A 19,834-nucleotide genomic window follows, 5' to 3' on the forward strand; every position below is an offset into this window, starting at 1 on the left:
CTCCACTTACAAAAATTTGGCAGAAGCTCTAAAGCAGCTCCAATATATGAATGTATTTCAGAGATTCCAGTGTGCTGTTACTGAAGAACATGATTATAGACTGAAAATAACAACATGGACTAGACTTCTTTTTTTGTGCTGAAGTATAAGATAATTTGCTTTTCTACAAGGTTACTGAAGTGTTGCAGGGGAGCAACAGGATATTGAAGTGCTAATGGAAGGAAAGAGAATTGCTCTGGTACTTACATACTTATTTCTATAAAGAAACATTTGAAAATATCCTTAATAGTTTATGAAGACAGAAAGTGGCAGATGGTGAAGAGTTTTGGGGTTTGTTTTAGCAAGATAAAAAGAATTGGCTTGTTGAAATTGCTATAAAACCTTAACAGCAGTCAGATGTGCTACCTATCTTTGTGAATATTTTGAGATATTGTTGTTTACCATGCATTTTTCTTAATAAAGCTCCTGTGAGGTGATCTACTGATACAATTTGAAGGATTAAAATTTTTTTTGAAAGCACATAGCCATCCATAATGATCTACTTAAGTGTTCCCAGTAAATGTAATAACACAAATCAATACAAATAGTACAAAATAATAGTCTATGAAAAATGAGAGATAAAACCACCTAGAAGACTTAAAACAAACAAACAAACGAAACCCCCCACCAATGCACACTAACGCATTTTAATTGAAAGACACTATCTCTCTTTTGCGTATTCCAGAAACGGGTAGATCATGACCTTTTTTCCATCAGTGAGAGATTGATGGTTAGTTGAATGTGATCAAGATATTTCTTCTTAAAGTACATTAATGAATATGTCTCCTTATTGGAGCTGAACAAATAATGGGAAAATCCTGTGAGATTCTGAGTGACTGTATTTTTGGGTGCTCCCACTCTGTGTTTGCTTTCCTAGCAACATTCATACAAATAGATTTTTTGTTTATATGAATATCAGGGAAGGACTCTTGTTTCTGCAAATATCCCTATTCACTTATGAGCAAAGGTCCTTGCTATTTCAGCTGGAAGTGCTTTCCTCTGGTTATAAAGTTTGCATCATCCAGCCAGAGATTTGCAGTATCATAATGCAACATAGGTGATCAAATATCCACCAGAAACAGCAAATGTGTATTGAACACCATTCATAGACTGAAGTAGGTTTTCATAAAGTCTTCATAAAGCAGTTGCGAATAACAGAAATTTTTGTCAAAATATAGTTATTTAGCAAGCAGCTCATTAATGTCAGAACAGCTTTCTTTTCTCCCTTTCCTTTCCTTTCCTTTCCTTTCCTTTCCTTTCCTTTCCTTTCCTTTCCTTTCCTTTCCTTTCCTTTCCTTTCCTTTCCTTTCCTTTCCTTTCCTTTCCTTTCCTTTCCTTTCCTTTCCTTTCCTTTCCTTTCCTTTCCTTTCCTTTCCTTTTTTTTTCTTTTTCCCCCTTTTTTTAGTCCCTACTTTGAATTATTCCATGTAGTTTACCTGGGTCTAACCATGGACGCAGCTGAGCCTTTTCCAGCTTAAAGCACCTGGGGCAAAATTGTAGTCATGTACATAGGTTATCAGCATTGAACTTCAAAATAGCTAAGTGATTCCATGTACCTTTATTTGTTTGATTTCATACCGGATCATTTTGTGGGTATCAAGAGGATCATCACTGGCAGGAACCACCTTTTCACTGGATATTTTTGCTCGAATCACTGTAATAGAGAAAAAGATTTTAATGCAAATAAGCATATATCTCATTTTACAAGCAATAGCGAAAATTATATTGATAGATTTTAGCATTGTTTTTACACTTTAGCTAGAAGTAGATTTTAAGGCTTGTTACTATAAGAACACTAGACTGAGTTAACTCCTGAAAATAAAAATAAGTGGTCTGCCTGTGATATAAATCTGAATTTCCATGATTCTGGAAATCCAAATGAAGTTACTGCTCAGTTTTGACAAAAACTGTCCATCAAAATCTTTGAAAAACTTGAATCCCATAAAATTTTATAAAACACCCATCATTATAATCAATGAGCAAATGAAATGGACACTTCTGTTGATGACAGAAGAATTGTTGATCAGTTAAATCAACTTGACGTTAACACTCTGAAAGATGGTGCCAGACAAGATTAAAGCATCAGTTTTATGCATGAAATCAGAAGACAAGAAGAGAAAAGTCTTTCATTCATTTTTCTGAGACTATAACTTTTTAGCATTTTCCTTAACGTAGCACATCATTAGTTGTGTTAACCTGTAAAAATTAATTACTCCCTCTTTTGATACATTTTATTTACTTCCTATTCTTTAAACAAGGCAAGTATGAGATTTTATGAAAGAAGAAATGGTTTATTTTCCTGTCTGTTTGAGGCACCTTGCTTGTATACGCTGTTTAAAATATACCAGGACTATTAGGCACAGAGAGTAACAAGATTGTAAGAATATGGTATGTGGCCAAAATTTCTCTGGGGACTTCTATCCAGCAAAAGTACTGAGAGTCCTGTTTTTGCTCAGTTCTGGATGGCTGCTATCACAGCTCCTCTGCAGATGTAGTACTTGTTAGAACAAACAATCTGTATCTGCATGGAGAGGTACTGGCAAAGGCCGGAGCAATCAACAGTCGAACGCCACTTCAACTGTTAAGTCCAACTCGCAATTGGGCAGAGGTGGATCTGTGCAAGGACATCTGCATCTGTAGGTACGATAGAGACCGGAAAATAGTCTTCAGTATGAGGGCAACTCTCAGACGCCTTCTTTTTTTATTTTGTTTTTATTTTTCATGATGAAAGGAACCATTCTATCAAAATTAGTATGAAACAGGCATGACGTTTCATAGAATAAGCTAGGTTAGAAGGAGCCTCTGGAGGTCTAGTCCAACCTCTTGCTCAACTTGAATCAGGACGCTCAGGGCCGTCCCCAGCTGAGTTTTGAGTATCCCCGAGGATGGAGGTTCTGCAGCCTCCCTCGGCCCCTGTTCCAGGGTTTGACCACTCTTACAGTGAAATCCTCATACTTCCCGTTCACTGAAAAAAATATCAAGATGATGCAGAGGAAAATCTTTCGGCATCAAAATCAGGCTTTTCCCCCAAAAGCATTTCTTTGATAGATTGACCTCTAAACTTCATATCTAAAGAAAAAGAATAAGAAACCCAGATTGTAATTTTCCTTACAGCCAAATAGAGGTCAGTCCCATCTAATAATGGGCAATTCTCATTTCCTTGCTTATTAGCAGAGCAAACTAAATGTAATAATCAGCACGATGCAGATGCCTACAGCTTCAAAGCTTGAGTCCTCTATCTTTTAGCACAATGCTCCCTCCTCCCAAGCCATTTAAACTCATTTAAAGAACTTATTTAAAGGAGCATTCTAGTCTTATGGGTTGGATTGAAAGGAAAGAGTTCTTTTAAGTATGAACAGCAAATTCCTCATTTCAAATGGTAAGTGGCAGCATCTCTTTAATCATCTGCAGATGTGTTATGTTCCCACAAATTAACAGTACTCCTTAAGTGCTTTGATCTAATTCCAGATAAAAAGTATTGTGGATTGTGCGTACTATACTGCTGGAAAGGTCAAATTAGAATCATGTTGTTTTGTTTTGCATTGCTTTCCACTGCATCATTACTTCCTAAAAAAAGGTTTTCTCATTAAAGAGTTCATTCAATATAGAAGGTAAGGGGTGAGACAACAGTTGGGAGCTAGCTCCATTGTTTTCTTAATACCATAACATGGTTTGTATGCAGGAAATCTTTTCCTGCCTACCTAATGTAGACATTTGTAGGATAATTAAAACTACTTTTCCCCTTGCGTTTAATATTGAAATGTTACTCATTTTCATATTTTTTATTAAATTCTGCTTACTAGTGTCTGAGAGGAACATTACGGATGATCAATGATAGCTCAAAGGGTCTCCATGGAGTTATGCAAGGCTGAAAGTATAACATTTGGGGGTTTGTCATTAAGAGATCTTTTTCTGGGTGTGTAGAAGAAAATGAAAACTATTTTTATGTTGTGTGTGTTTAATTCATTTGTTTGTTTAAGAGAAAGCTTCCAGATGGTGAAGGAAGACCAAATTGAGATCTTTTTTTTTAAATGACAAGAAAGTTTTATTGTTACAGGATGTCTAAATCTTTAGTTATTTGGGTTTTACTTTTCTATTCTCCTGAAACCAGACTCAAATGCACACGGATCTTTTGGGGCCTGTTAATCCTTCTTGGTTTTCTTTTTTCTGTGCTTTAATATTTTTTTTGCAATCAGTGTCGTCTAGCTGTCTCCTAAAACCTCTTATTCATGTGGTTGCTTCTGTTTTTAACCACAAGCACTTCCTGATTGAGCATTCCTGGGCCTGGCCATCTCCCTCTCTTCACTCGTGGTTATAAGTTAGGATTCCTCCTAGTCTGCACTTCTTTTCAAGAAATGGTTTCAAGTATACCATGGCTGGCTTGGCTTCTCCTCTGTTTGACTGAGAACAACCTCTGGTTGTTTAGTGCAATAATGTCATTTTAGCTGTCAGATGGTTATTGGTTCCTTATGAGGAATTTACATATATGAAATACATATGCATAGCCTTCATATTCTAATGCCAATGATTCAGTCTGCCTCAAATTCGTTCTGCATTAAAAATATATGTGGTTTTTCAAAAGCCGTTCACTCTAATATTTCAGTAGTAGGATGTAGCATTTCTGCAGAACTCATATTTTGTAACTCGTGGTGCTTTTATAAAATTTAACCTTCTATCCCCACTTTGCAGCTGCAGGTTGTCTCTGGTGACTGAGCTGCAAGGAAGTTAACATGATCACAGCCATGCGGGGGGCAGGTAGAACAGGGCCTCAGAACAGAAATCGTACTGGCAGTTCGTGGCTCCCACGCTTATGCCGAGTCCATAACGTCAAGTTGCTGCCTCTGTGAGCAACTGCTGCTTTGGTGACTAGTGTCACAGCGTATTGCAGTTATTGGAGGACAGTGTTCTAATTAGTAAATTGGCTTGGCTATTGGGTATTCATTATTAGAAATGTGTTAAGAATATTTTGATTCCTTCTTTCCTGAATAATAATAAACATCTCCCAACCATTTCTACATCCACAAAACTGGGTAAAGGACAGAACTGCCTGAATATAACTTCGGATATATTTGTGTTTATAGAGTCAGGAGAAAAGTGTCGGGGTTTATGCAATACAAAAGTGTTTATATATGATAAGGGTAGAAGGTTAGGCATTAACTGCATCTTTCCTAAACCTGGGTGATTTCTCTCTGAAATTAGCTACGCTAATTATTTACCTGTAAATAAACTGTACCATCACCTTGTGTATTAGAGGTTTTAATGTTCATGAGGAACTACTTCTACTAGGGGCTTGTTTTAAAAGAAATTCACTGCTATTAGATTAATTTTACCACACTACAGAGACATATGCAATGAAATACAAGCATCTTTTTCACAGAAGAGGAGACACAAAGAATCGAGCAGCACACTGAAGGCCCCATACCAAGTCAGAGATATCGATGCAATCAGAATAAAGTACACCCTTGCGCTTTGTCCACTGAAATTCTGATGTTCCCTAGAAGTAGTACCTTTTTAGACTCTGGAGTTATTTCTAAGGCATTAACAAAGGGAAAACTGTTTAGTGAAGAATTACTGTCGTTGTTACAAGTTAATATTATTAAATAATATAGTCTTTATGATACTATTTTATATAATATTATTATACTTACGCAAGTTTTAAGATTATGCTATTTAGCCTTTTTCCTTAACCTATTGATCACAGAACTATTATTTGAAGAGAGGCAACTTTACTCAACAAAATTAATCGACTTTATTACTCCTCCAAAAAGGAAAACAAATTGGAGTTCACTCTCCAGATTAACTTTATTATCCTTAAGAAATAAGATGTAAGGGAGAAGGTAAAAACTGATGAATAAATGAGATCTTTTTTTCCCCAGTATCTGTTAAATATCAGTAACTATATAGTGAAAAATACTTACATAGGAAAATATTTAAGATATTACTGGACATAAGAACAAGAAATCATAATTGCTTATGTGCACTGTTATTTTAATATGTAAACCTAAAAATAAACAAAATATAAGATTAAAAATATTCCTAGAAAGAGTGCAGATTTTAAAGATGGGCAGATAGGGAGCCAGACACTTGGAGCTTTGAAAATCTCTTTTGTCATCTGTTTGGACTCTAAAAACACTCAAGCTACACCCTGAACAAAGTTGTCAAGTGTGTTCAGGTCACAGTACTATGAGATATACAGACTACTATTGAACTGTTGTTTTACTTAAGTTGGGTTTAGTTCAGTATTTTTTTTTCTGAGTTTTTTTTTTTCTATCAGAAGAAAAATATTTCATTGTCTTCTAGAATTAGAAGAGATTTCTAGATTATTATCACGATGGATGCATCCAGTTTGAAATACTAGCTGCACTGGAGTTTTCATTGTATCAGTGATAACCTACGATTTGTAAATGAATATATTTTTGGTTAGGGAGTTGCAGCTTAAAGCAGAATTCCTTAGTTAATGAGCTCCAGTCCTTCAGCAATAGGTATGTTAATGAATAGAAGGGCAAGGTTGTCTAGACTGGGATGCCTTAGCTGCTTTTTGTAAAAATAAGGGCTAAATCCTGTCCCTTAGCCTTGCAATAGATTCTGAGGTCCAGGAACAAAGAAGTGTGGTTCTGCATGCAGAGGAAGCCATAGTACCAGGGCTGTGCCAGCCGTTTGTATTCCTGGTTTGCCCTGGGATTTATCTCCTTTTATGCACTCTAAGGCCACTTGCAAATTTTAGAAAAGGCGCGTCCATCATTGACGCTGCACCAAAAATAGGCAGCTCCCTAAACTGCAAATGAAAGTCTCTGATTTCTTCTCCATCCTTTCTGCTGAATATTCTTGCTGCTTGGGGTCGGTTAGCCCTCATTAAGAAAATAAGAGCAGTGAGCCCTGACATGTCCAGATAATTATATCCCTTTTGGATTTGAGATCAGAACTAGGAGTAGCAACACCCTTCAGATAGGCATCTTGAGGAAGAATCTGTTTCAGTTATAGCCTCCAGTTCACTTCAGACTGTGTTTACAGACTACAGCATAGCTATCTGAATAGAAAGTTAATGTTTATCACTTTTAAGCAGTCTTTCTCTCAAGAAATCAATCAGGAAAGTTTATTTCATATCACACAGGTTTATAATCAAAATCAGCTTTGCTACAAAAACCTTGAAATGAGATTTTAAAAGCTAAGTTGACAGGAAAAGAAAGATGTAAGTTACTAAAAAGTTATGAACCAGGTTGCGATAATGACTCATGCAGCTCTTTTTTTTCTTAAATTTTATTGCCTCAGTTTAGCCCTTTCATTTAGTTACCTAAAATACAAGGAGTGATTTTTCAGCACTTATTTCTACCTGTCTCTTTAATGTCTGACACTTCAGTCAAGCTGCTGCCAGATGCTATTGCTCTTATAGGGACAAGGAATAGGTGGTACAAGGAGAGGGATCTAAATAAATGTGTATTGTTGTTATGTGGATGGGTTGAACATGTCATCCCAAATATTTATGGGAACAGATAAAAGAAAGCATCCAAATGTGCAAAAATGGAAAACAAAAGTGTTTTTCTGAAATTACATATTGGTCAGAGTATATAGTATGAAATAAAGCAGAACCATGGACACATAATATGTATGTACATAATTTTGAAGGCCCCTATATTCAAATGAATGTTTATATATAAAAATGTGTCCTTTCACCAAAAGGAAAACATTCACATACGCAATATGCAGCTGTTTCTGCTAACCCTTCTACTCTAAGTTTACTTAAAACTTCTATCTACCTATCAGAACTTTTTTTCCTCTTTGGGGTGCAGTAGCTTAAACTTGGTACCTAAATGTCTCCAATTCCTGGAGATTCACACCCAGAATATGGGTCAAGGGAAAATACCACAGTGACAACTCCAGGAGCCCCAACCACAGAGACCTTGAGTCTATTCAATTCAAAAATTCTTGTCCAAAAGTCTTGTTGACTTTTTGGGGGAGGAGGGTTTGGGTTTTTTTAATCAAAAGCCTATATATATAGACTAATTTTTCTCAAAAGAGATTAATGAAGGAGGTTTGCTTTTCTGGATTTTGCCTCACTACAAACACTTTTGTGAGATCCAATGCTATTTTATATATCCAAAGGAGGTAAATACCACTACTACAGAAATTGCAGTAATTCTTATTCAGTTGCCTCTGTTCCTGCACTTTAGCAGTTCTGTTGTTCTGATCATAGGCTACTGAAAACATGGTTGGAATATGACAGTGGCTCTAGTGCATCTTGGGTTTATACGCCCACTGAAAGCATTTATCAAAAGAATATTCAGGAGAACAGAGTCCAAGTTGTTTGAAGCTGTAAAGGTCAAGTTTCTGGGTCCAGCGATCTAAAATAATTGCATAGTACAGCAGGAAACAACTGAAATGAATCTGGGCTTTGCAGGCCGTATAGGGTTGCTGTGTGAAATGGCTTTTTCTGTTCTTGTGATTATATGCTTGTATTACTTCCAGGCGTATACTTTTTCCTTCATTCTGAGATCTCCACTCTTCGTTCTGAATAGTGGAGAGGAGAAGGGCTTCTTATGAAACATTTGTAGGACTGTATTTAGACTATTTTGTATTTATGCTCTTTTTGTAACCCTCACTATGAAATGGGGGTTATCTTCCTATTTAGTTGGGTGTTTCAAAACAGAAGTTCATAGTAAATCCTCAGTTTACCTGGTGGTAATTCTTACTGGTGCTAATACAACTTTACACAATCTGATAAAGATATGCCTGTCTGTTTTTAAGAACATAGACTCCTCATTTAAATTAACTATAAAAGGCTTTGTTAATTTTATATGCCTTAATTTATTTCGCAGTATCATAAGGGAAACTTCCAGAATTGATGCATTAACTAATCAGTGACATAATACTGATGACTTGCATTCAAATATTGGGATAAACTACTTTGAAATAACTAGAGACTGCAGTACAATATTGGTAGTGCCACGGGTTACATTACAGCAGAACAAAACTCAGACAAGAGTTGTCTGTTAGCAAACAGTTCCAACCAAAGGAGGGGTGATTATCTTCAGAGTGTTTACCTATAGGATTAAGAAAAAAAGAGTTTTATTAACACCCTGTCACTCTTTCTCTATTAGTGATCAGCACAATCCAGGACCACCCCCTCCTTGTACTATACAAGTGCTAAAATATTTTGTATTCTGTAAGAGACGAATGGGGGCAAATCTGGTAATGAGATTTTCAGCAGTGCCCACCTTCAGTTTTGGAGGTGAGTTAATTCAGCAGATTCAGTACACAGAAGGGACTGTAACTCATTCCTCCTTATAACCAAGGAGCTGCTCCAGGTGGAATTTCTGTTCGGAGTAGTCTGGCCAGCACACACAATTGCAGGTCAGATTTGCTTCCAGTTTAAGTCAGGCATCTATCTGTAACTGGCCAAGAATTTAAATGCGAACAGCCAGAAAGCAAACTAACGAAAAGTCTGTGAGCAGAACTGGCCTCACCTACCGTATTCACCTAACCTCAAGTTATGGTAAAATAATGCTAGGAGTCCAAGAGAAAGTCCAAAGATAGGGCATAGACACAGTATTTCATTTACCTTCTCTGTGTCTAGATGCCATAGATACTATACCCAGTATATTACGGTCCAATCTTACAAACTCGTGGTCTCTTGAAGAAGAATACTGGCACGTAATGCTATCAAAGCTGCCAGAGGAACCCAAGAATACAGTTTTGAATACTTGCGTTCCATGAGGACAGAGGTATGACAAAAAAAATAAAATTCTTTAGATTGGAAACTAGACATTTGATATGCTTAATTTTTCTTGCAGAGAGGGAAAAGAGCAGGCAAGGAGAATAATCTTAACCTCAAAAAAGGAGAGGAATCTGCATGGAATTGGTCACAACAGACAATAATTAATGAACCCACTTTAAAGCAATACTGCACAGGATAGAAAAGATAGAATAGATAGCTTGGGTAGAATTCTAAATAAAGTAGTGTGTATTGGCTGCTGATTTATATTTCTTACAAAACCTCTAAAATGTACAAGAGGTTGTAAATGTCTTACTCCATACTTTAAAGCAACTGTCCCATCTGTACAGCATTACCACCTTCCCTATGCAACTCTGCCATGTTTTTAACTAAATATGCTAAATTGTTCAGTTATGTAATAGACTTACTTGCCACATTTGCTTATTGTAATGCTTTGAGTTTGACCAAGGAAGAAAGCAAATTAACTTGCTTAAATATTCATGATTATGTATTTATATCTCTGTATATGGAAAAGATTATAATTTCTCAAAATACATGTGAAAGGAAGAAAGAAGTATTAGCAACACAAAAGGAGCATCCTAACTGTGGTTTAAACTCACAGGTATCGCTAACGCTGCCAAAAGAAGGCAATTTGTCCAAAAGAAGGCAAATGTTATTGATTGTTTGACATTAAAATAATGTTTTAAAATAAGTAATTAAATACCTACTGTGTAGCTCTGCATACACTGATATTTTCAAAGCAGATTATTTTAGAGACTTAGAAGTAATTTTTAGGAGAATTAAGATTTTTATTTCATTTGCATTTCAGTATTTGATTTGCATTTGCAAAATTTCCTGAACAATTAGCATTAATGCCATCTCAGTTATTTGAAATCTCTGAAAAATAGAGGTGTGAAATACAGTAGATGTGTCTGTACTGCATTTAGGTACTTGAGCATCCCCATACTGTTCACTTAGTAGGGGAATATGTGTATCCATTGATATGGTAAGTAGTTGTGGAAATCTTTGCATGTGTTACATATGTCGCTTGGAGCAGGGATCACGTCTGCTGTTTTAATGAAACAAAGTAATGAGTAATACTATCAAGTGCCAGTACCATGAGAATAATGTTATAGCTTAATAAGTTGCCCTTAACCTGAAATGTTTAAGGCCTTTTCAAAGCAAGTCCCTTAACAGCAAATATTCTGGTTTCTCTGTTCATGCTGAAGGATTTGCCAACTATAGTCTCATAAAAATGCCATTATTTTTTATCCTGTTCCCATTTATGATTTTCGTCATTTTTCTCTGCTCTGAGTCCAAAAAAGGGTCTGCTAGTGCTATAACTCCATTTCATGTATTTTGAGTCAAGATGATCTGTACTGCATGCAAAAAGGTCTGTACTCTATATTTTGAAAAACTGCTCTACTTTTTGTTGCTTCAGTTATTTGGTTTTCAACTTGGAGGCATGTAAATCCTTACCTTTCTTCACAATAAGTAGCCTGAGTTAAACTCCTAGGCAACTTACACTTTTGCAAATTGACTCGAATTTATGTGTGATCTTTCAGAATCTAGTTGTTATGGATTTATTTAAACACTGAAAGGGCTTCATCTCCTGTTCATTATTGTACTAATTTTTAACTTCTTTAGAGAAGAATTTGGCATCCATGTGGTTTAGGTTCTGTCCTTTTAATGCAAAATATGTCTGTTTCATTGTGTTCTGTTTTATAGAGATATATTTTTATAGTTTACAATGGCCATAATTCTCTCTTATCTGAAGCACTTCCAGTCAACTAGAGACTACTTCTGCCATAGGTGTCCAAATGCTTTACCATCAATTGGTTTTGTTGTGGGTTTTTTTAATCAAAATTTGCTGGCCACCTCATCATCTCTGACAAAATGTTTCATAGTATTCATGTATTTTTGTCGTCTTATACAGGAGACTCTAGATCTTGCGGGGGCAGAGGGGTAGATTGGAAGTTGAGTCTAGGTGCTGAATGAGAACTGATGCATTTTGTCGAAATGGTTCGTGCAGTGTTTGTGGAAGATCAAAGATGACTCCTAGATTGCCACAGGAGTGCTGCCAAATTATAGACGGTAATAGCAGCTTGGTGATGAGATAGCTATTACAATACACTGCTTTGAGAATAAATCTGGCTAATCTTTCTGATGTCTGATGTCACAGCCATACAGTGCAGGTGTTCCACACAGTTTTTGCTTTTGATGCTTGCAACACAAATGAGACTGCAACCATTCTTTTGCAGTGTTGATTTCTGAATTATTATGCAAGGTTTTAATTGTTTCAGACTCCAGTAGGGAGATAGATTATTACTTCAGGATACCTGCTGCGAAGCTAGATCATCCTTATACTTTTGGGAGTGGAAACCTGACATTAAACCCCTATACTTTCTTTTCTCTTTTAAGAGTCAAGCAAGATGATATTGAATGATCTTTAAACAGCTGAAGAAGAACAAATGTGTTTAGCAAACATCTCATCTATCAGTTTATCTTTCAATAAGACAGATCAGCAAACAGTAGTTTCCTTTCCAAACTGTAACCCAACTCAGGTGTTTGAAGCTGTTGTACTAGTTCAATTCTAGATATAAACAGAAAGCAGCAGCAGCAAAGCTGGCCCAACATTGAGTGAATCTGAAAAAATCTTTTTCTCCATGTTTGTAGGATGGATTTCTTATCTGTAAGTCTACACTGTTAATAATCACTCTTCCTCCACAACTCCTACACCTGAAGTCAAGGAATCTTCAGTTCAAAAGATGTTTCTGCTAGTTAGTATGTAAAGGCAATTTTATTTTTCCTGCTTTGTATTTTAGTTATCTGATGTTCCATCAATAAATGCTTATAGCCAGCTGTAAAATAACTAAATCAGCAGCACAGTAATTAACTGAACCACAATTTCTGAAATTACAAGAAAGAAAAATAGTGGAACTTACTGGACTATTTAGGCACAAGTGTTTGGGATCTGTAACCACAGAGCTCGTTGAAGAACGTAATTGTAACAATAGCAGGCTTTTTTCCTTTATTCTGTGGAAAGCAATATATGGAAGAGCATTGCCTAGTCTTGGTGGTGCTTCCAGTTGCATGAGAAGGTAAGCGTGGTGAGATAACAACCGTATCTGTAACTGAAAAATCAAATCCTTACCGTGAAGTTTTATCACTTGGGCTAAAAGAACTCCATGGAAGTTTTTGAAGGGGAAGATTAATTTAAAGTAAGCATTAGGCCAGACCTAAATTCTACTAACTCAACGCAAAGGAGAAAACAAGGAGAAAAAGGAGCTAGACCTACATATTGGATGTTGAAGAGAAAGGTCACAAATACATTTGAAAAGGTTTAGTATGTTAATCAATATGGGTCCTTCTACCCAGTTAATATAGCCACTGTGCAAATGTTTTAGTTACACAAGACAGCAGTGAAACACCTTCATTTTCCAGATGATAATTTAGGATATTTCATCATTCCTTGTTATTCATGGCATTTTTATTCAGAAAAAATTACTGCATTCCAAAAACTCACCAACTTGAAAAGAACCATGAATACTTCTGAAGTCAATAAGCCAGATAGCAAGTATTATTTTATCACCATTTCAGACAGATATTAATTTGCACTGTATTATTCTTCAATGAAAATGCTTTGCAGAATTTGGTTACTCTTTTGTGTTTAATTAACACAAAAGTGTGCTAGTCTGCATCCAAAATGCATTTCCATTTGAGGCTTTCAAAATGTAGGAGGCCTATATTTAAGCTCGTTAGGACTCTCAGGTAGGTCAGGATTTTGTGAATCTCTGTGTGTTTTTGGCTCGGGATGCAAAAATTCCTTCTGTTGAAGGCAAGGGTTGATCAGGTTTGGCTTCCTTGTTAAACCAGAAGATTATGCGATTTTATTTTTTTTAATTAGAAGAATACATTCAATTTATGAGTGAGGTTTTAAAATCTAGTTTTTATAAACATTCAAATAGAAGAGGTGAGTGTATTTTTAACAGATGTGTGGTATTCTTATAACTTAAATATTACCTAAAAAATAGCATGATTTCCTAATGTTGTTTAAGGTCATTTTTATTTTTCTGCACTGTTTTTACAGCTGCTACTCATGTTACCAGAAATATTTCTCTTTACTTCACAAGCCTCAAATACCACATCATTTGACTAGTAATCAACATCTGCCTAATTTCAGCTGAAGAATAACACTCTCTTTATACTCTAAAGTCTGTAGAACAACATACATAATGTTATTGTAGATTTCCATTCATAGCTGCATGCCCCTTCCTCCATGTGGAAGAAACTCCATATTATTGAGATACTTTTTAATGAGAAAGTTAGGGATTAAAGTTGGTAGATTAATAGGATTAAGAGTTTGGCAGTCCTTCATGTTCTGTGTTTTATATTATTTGATCTTGGTTTCTAAGCTTGAATTTTGTTTTCTACAGTGTGTGTAGAATGTTGTTTTTTAAATCATGGGGTTTAGTTTCTTAGCACTATAATGCATGCTTTTAAATACAAGTAACATGGTTCCTGAATTTTCTTATCCTGCATTTGTAACATATTCAGCAATGAGTCAGTGTTACTGAGTTACTTCTAAAGCAGGCAACTAGTATAATTCTTCTGAGATTTCATTTTACTACACAATACTCAACTCTGTTTCACTAAAGCTAAATTATTTTACAGTTGTCAACTACATTCTAATTGACAGGAGTGTTGTGCTCAGTGGATTTGGCTCCTTAAAATTCTGTCCTGTTGTTCAGTTTCATGATGCCACCTCATTTTACAGCTACAACTTCTAAGTTGTTGGGAACACTGCCATGAAAAAGTTCAACGAGCAAAGGAAAGGAGAGTGACTGCGTTTTTCCAGACTGAGCCCCATTCTCATGCTTAAATGGCAGAGTTCTGAAGAACAGTAATTTACAGAAGATTGGAAATTATTTCTTAGACTTGCATGATATTGGCAATGCAATTCAAGTGTTGAATTCAGAACTGAAATGTAAGTTAGGAAACTACCTAGACATGGAATTTTGAAGTTCTCAAAATGTTTGCTTCTATCTTAAAACCTCGAGTAAATGTAGGGTTATTTGTAGATCTTATTCGGATAATACTTCCTACTCCTAAACAGGAAATACAGTCTTCATCCTAGGAAGCTGTTTCACTAACATTTTGTTAAATGTTAGCTGCAAATGGAAGGACTCAAACTGCTATTCCCATAGCAGCACTCCAACAATTCATTGAACATGAATGTTGAGGTGCTTTATTGACTATTCAGCAAAGGCAGGTACAAATACGTGTTGTTGCAAGTAGTGATTAACAGCACAGCATCTCTGCAGTCAGTGCAGTCATCTTTTGTATTTTTTAAAGCATTTAGAAGTTTCAGGCTATGACGCCAAGAAATGTGTATGTACTGCAATTATAACTTAAGTGTAATACACAGGCGTTGGTACCTGTGATGGGCCTTAGCAGGGTTGCAGATATTTTTCTTTGTTAAGAGCTTCACTCTAAGTGCATCAGTAGGTACTTTAAACTAAATAAATTCTAGGATTCACTTCATTTAGGATTTTTAAAATTTTATTTGAAAATACTATTAATGTGTATAAAGGTATGCATAAGAGACAAGTAAGAAAAATTACTATGTATTTCTTTCATACTTACAGGAGTAAAGAAACCTATCCCCTTTTGTATAACTGACTTTGGTAGGACATTGTACAGCCAAAATAGGTGAAAGGTGGTTTTGGTATTTATGTCATTTACAAGTCTGTTGAAATGTGAGTTAAGGGTAAAATGTCTATTTCTCAACAATTTCTGTTAATGAACTTAATATTAGGCATATAACAAAAAGTCGATGTTGGGAAGGGTATGACTGTTAATGATTCCTACATACTGACATTGTTTTCTGAACACTTGTGGGACTCTGTTGAGCATAGGACTGGAGTTCAGCTTCTCTCAGCCACTTGCTGAGGACGGGAGGCTATGAGAATTGCCTCATTTTCAGCACCTCTGCATTAAACCTACCAAGCATGAATAACATTACTTTTGAGATTAGTATAATTTCTAGCTGGTTTTAAGATGATTCATTGACTAATGTAATTAGGGTTCTGAAAATATTATTCTAGCAGCATGCTCTATCAATGGCACTAATACAGTCTCGCAACTTCTTTTTCATAATAATTCTTGCAAGTAACGTGCTCAGGTGCTGTGCTTTTCCTGTTGTTTGAGAGGGAACTAGAACAGCAAAAGTCAAGTACGTTATTTCTATAATCGAATTCACAATTCTTGGAATAGAAACTCAACTTTCATTTCTGTGTGGGAGCCCTGAGAAATTGTAGCTGCATTATCCTTTCCAGTCAGTGACAAGTTACTCTAGAAATATACCTGTGCGTTATTGTCACTGATTTCCACTCTAGAGGAAGGCCATTGCTATGAAGCAGTAAGACATGCCTCCACTTGGCAGGACAAAAATATAAATGCGGATCATATGCCAAGTACTATAATCTCTCCATGCTGTGGAGAAGAAGTCTAAAAGACTGCAGGCAACTCCAAGATGTAAGCCGTGTGGCCCCATGTCTGTCAGTGGGGTGTCCGAAAGCGTGGCCTGAGACCCAGGATCTGCAACAGCCTTCTCCAGCCAGGCTGTCTTGTCCGTTCCCTCAAGCAACAGCTTCAAGATTCAGGACTTTTTATGGGACTCTCTTGAAACCCTCACACAACACTAAGGTCTGTTGCATCTCTGTCTTTAATGGTCTTTTGTTACGTGGTATGGTTATTACTGTTTGTATGAACACTGTACTCCCAAACACATGAAGATTAATTACATAGCTGCTTAATTTTGTCAAAACCCCCGCTGAAGGTGCTCATCAACCTAAACGTGTGGGTAATTGGTATCTGCATAATCACACTGCGCACAGCAAGTAGAGTCTGTGAGATTAAGAATATGGTGAGTGCGTATCACGTAATATAGTAAGACTAAAATATAAAGTCTACTTTAATTTTGCTGTTCACCTTTTCTCCCCTAAGCTGGAAGAAGTACTGTCTACATTTCTAATACATTTTCCAATGCTGATTTTTCCGATCAGGCAAAGTTACTTCCCACTCTAATAATGTACAAATTAATCCATTCCAGTACAAAACTAGATATTATATTGCAAAGAGGCAAAATCATGGGACACTGAGCCATGAAAGTTTTAATATGAAATTCAATAATAAAGAAATAGCATATTGTAATTTTATCCCAGAGGAGCTGACTTTGAAAACTTAATTCTGGTGTATTTAAATAAAATTTTTACTGTTATTTTTAAATGTGATTAAAATTTAATATATCATCTGGCACATCTTTACAATGCCTGATCTCAATGATCTTATGAGTTTTTAACAGGCTGAAAATGCTGCCAGGCTCCAGCTGTAAAGCTTCCATCATATTTCGAAATGTGCCACTCTTCTCCAAAGCTATAGAACTATTCTCTGCAGCTACGTTATATATTTATTTGTACTCAAGATCTGTTAGTCATTTCTGTTGGAGTGTGCTGCCCAACATTCAGTAAAAATATCATTTTCGATATATGTTTAAGAAAAAAACCAATAATAAGTTTAAATCAGAAAGAATACATCTAACTTTAAAGGTTGGGTTCTGGTGTTACATAGCTAAGAAATGCAAAGTATTTGCATATTTGTCCTACTGTCCAAAAAATAACCTTGCTTATGCCTAAGGGGGAAAAAACCAGCTTGAATTGAACTTTAGAAAGGGATCAATCAGTCCTCTCCACATATACCATTTCTCCCTACAGATTGTCTAATTTGATGTGAACAATGGTTTAGAATTGAATCCAGTAAGACTGAAGCCAGTGGCAAAAGGGAAATCTGTTATCTTGACACTATCTGATAAACTCAATTGCATCCCTGGTTCTCTCCAAAAAAGCCATTTTCAGAGGAAATTTCTTGTATCAGCTTGAAACTGTGGTGCCTCACTACCAAGTTTGAAATGTTAAACAGCACATCCTCATCACATTTCATGTCTGTAAGGAGAAAGCCTCCCAGATTCTTCTGGGGGATGGGGGGGGTAGCACTGATAATTAGCAGTGCAGTGCATGAAAATGCTATTTAATAAACCTCCCATCTCCATTCCCAGTGAAAGTCCTCTTGAGAGGTATAGGTGTTCGTTCAGGTTTGAAGGCATTCAGCACATTTTAGGAGGGCCTCAGCACCATTTAGAAGAACACAAGAGGAATGTATCTCCCTTTTATAAGTGCTTTTATATAGTGCTAGGCACTCCCTACAAATGAAGATTTATCTCTCTTTGAAGCGAAATTTAAAACTACTGAGAAGTTCATGAAAACTGCTGAAATTTGTACAAAATCACACCCTCTTAAGGCTAAGCAGGGAGATGGACAAACACAAGGTCAGATAAAAGGCAGGACTGGCATGGCACTCAGGATTTACTCCCCATCGTTACTGTTCTTCCTGCGGTGTACAACCATGTAACACCTGCAGGGCTCTTCACTCATTCCTTATTATAGTTTTAGGCAGCACCTTGCGGGACCAGACGCTCCCTTTTACTCTAGGTCTGTCAGAAAGCCTGTTATTTCTATCAGTTACTTAGGTTGTGTGGTAGCTGTGGGTATTTAGAAAGAGTAAAGCCACAAAAGCCTCCTGACAGTAAAAGACAAAGTGTCACAGCACTAATCATGTGGACAAAAGTAAAAGTGAAAAGAACTTGTCCCAGACTTAATTAGTTTCTCTGCTTGTTTTTTTCTTGGGTATCCCATATAAATGCTAAGGTTTCTGAGTGGCTTCACATGTTCAGTTAGCGGCTCAAGTAATGTCCATTGACTCAACCCCCTCCACCTCCATTTTCACTCCACCCAAATCACAAGTGATCCTAAAGGAAATTTAAGATGTTACAGATATATAGTGAAGTTGAGAAATAATGGAGTAACTGAAGTACATATAATGGTTGGTAGCTCTATGAGCAAGACTGAGACTTAGTCTCGGTTTTTACTTTACTGTGGAATTCAGAGGCACGGCATGGTTTCTTTTTTTTAAAAACATGTGCTAGGGTTTTATTCTTCAAGGAAATACTTGAATGTGTTTGTGGGTACATAGATGGATGAACTTAAAAATAACTGAAAAAAATTGAATAGTCTCAGCAAATTGCTGTATTAGCATGCAACTCCCATAGGTTTTGGTAGCTGAAGAGCTGTCCCTTTCTTTCTTTATCAATATTTTGGAAGTATGAAAAAGTTGAAATCAAAGTACAGATCTTCAATCTAATCTTTAATCTTCTTAAATCTTAGGAAAAAACCCATCTTTAAATATGGTGATGTTAACAGAAGTTTGAGGTATGCTACCGCACGGGATACTTGCTAGCACGGCCTGGGTTATACAATCCCTCCTGAGAACCAGGTGGCCCTGAGGACACAGGTGTGGCTTCAAACCCGCCTTGCCTAAAACAAAGCAGAGCTGTGGGCACAGCCCTCATTCCCAGGGGATGGGGCTGTGTCACGGGCTCCAGCCTCCTGCTGCCCCTTCCCCAGGGCAGCCCCAGCCCACAGCCTGGACAAAAAAACAGACTTCTGGCAGCGGGGACGGAGGAGCTGGCTTTGCCAAAGTGGTTAGTGGAGTTTTCTCTTAGACAGGGCAGACAACTCCACTGGTCTTCTCCAGCTCCTTCAAAGCAATTTTGCTCTGCTTATGCAAGATACTGTGGCCAAAGCAAATGAAATAATTAATCCATAAAAGCTTAGAGCAGGTTTTATGTATACTTATATGCAAAAGTGTATATAAAAGTATGTATAACATATTTATGTGAAGGAATATCTACATCCTCCTATCATTTTAGAATATATGGAAATGCTGGTTTTAAATGATAAAGATTAAACAAAGGGATCCTTGATAGAAACATTCCCTAGCCAAAAGGTGCAGTTTACTTAAATAGGAATATTTATAGAAATGGGAGCTTGAGCATCAAGTCCAAATATAAAGTAGTCTTATTTTATAATCTTCAGTATTTAAATACAAATAAAAAGTAGCATAAAGCTGCCATTTGTGAAATGTATCTAAGAATGGAATAAATCTTAATATATATCATAAGAATGGCCA

At 36.4% G+C, this 19,834-nt stretch overlaps 2 protein-coding genes across 4 annotated transcripts in view; one reads left to right on the forward strand and one right to left on the reverse strand.

Annotated features, from left to right (window-relative positions):
- SYN2 (synapsin II) overlaps window positions 1-19,834 on the forward strand; it is a 191,677-nt gene that overhangs the window by 108,412 nt on the left and 63,431 nt on the right. The gene's annotated exons all lie outside the window — the stretch shown is intronic.
- The window catches only part of TIMP4 (TIMP metallopeptidase inhibitor 4), a 29,468-nt gene that overhangs the window by 8,012 nt on the left and 1,622 nt on the right, over window positions 1-19,834 (reverse strand). The window contains exon 2 of the mRNA XM_075053291.1: window positions 1,596-1,693. Coding sequence (XP_074909392.1) covers window positions 1,596-1,693 — 98 coding nt within the window. The remainder of the gene's footprint in view (window positions 1-1,595; window positions 1,694-19,834) is intronic.

Source organism: Buteo buteo, chromosome 21, assembly GCF_964188355.1.
Source record: "Buteo buteo chromosome 21, bButBut1.hap1.1, whole genome shotgun sequence".
NCBI lineage: Eukaryota > Metazoa > Chordata > Aves > Accipitriformes > Accipitridae > Buteo > Buteo buteo.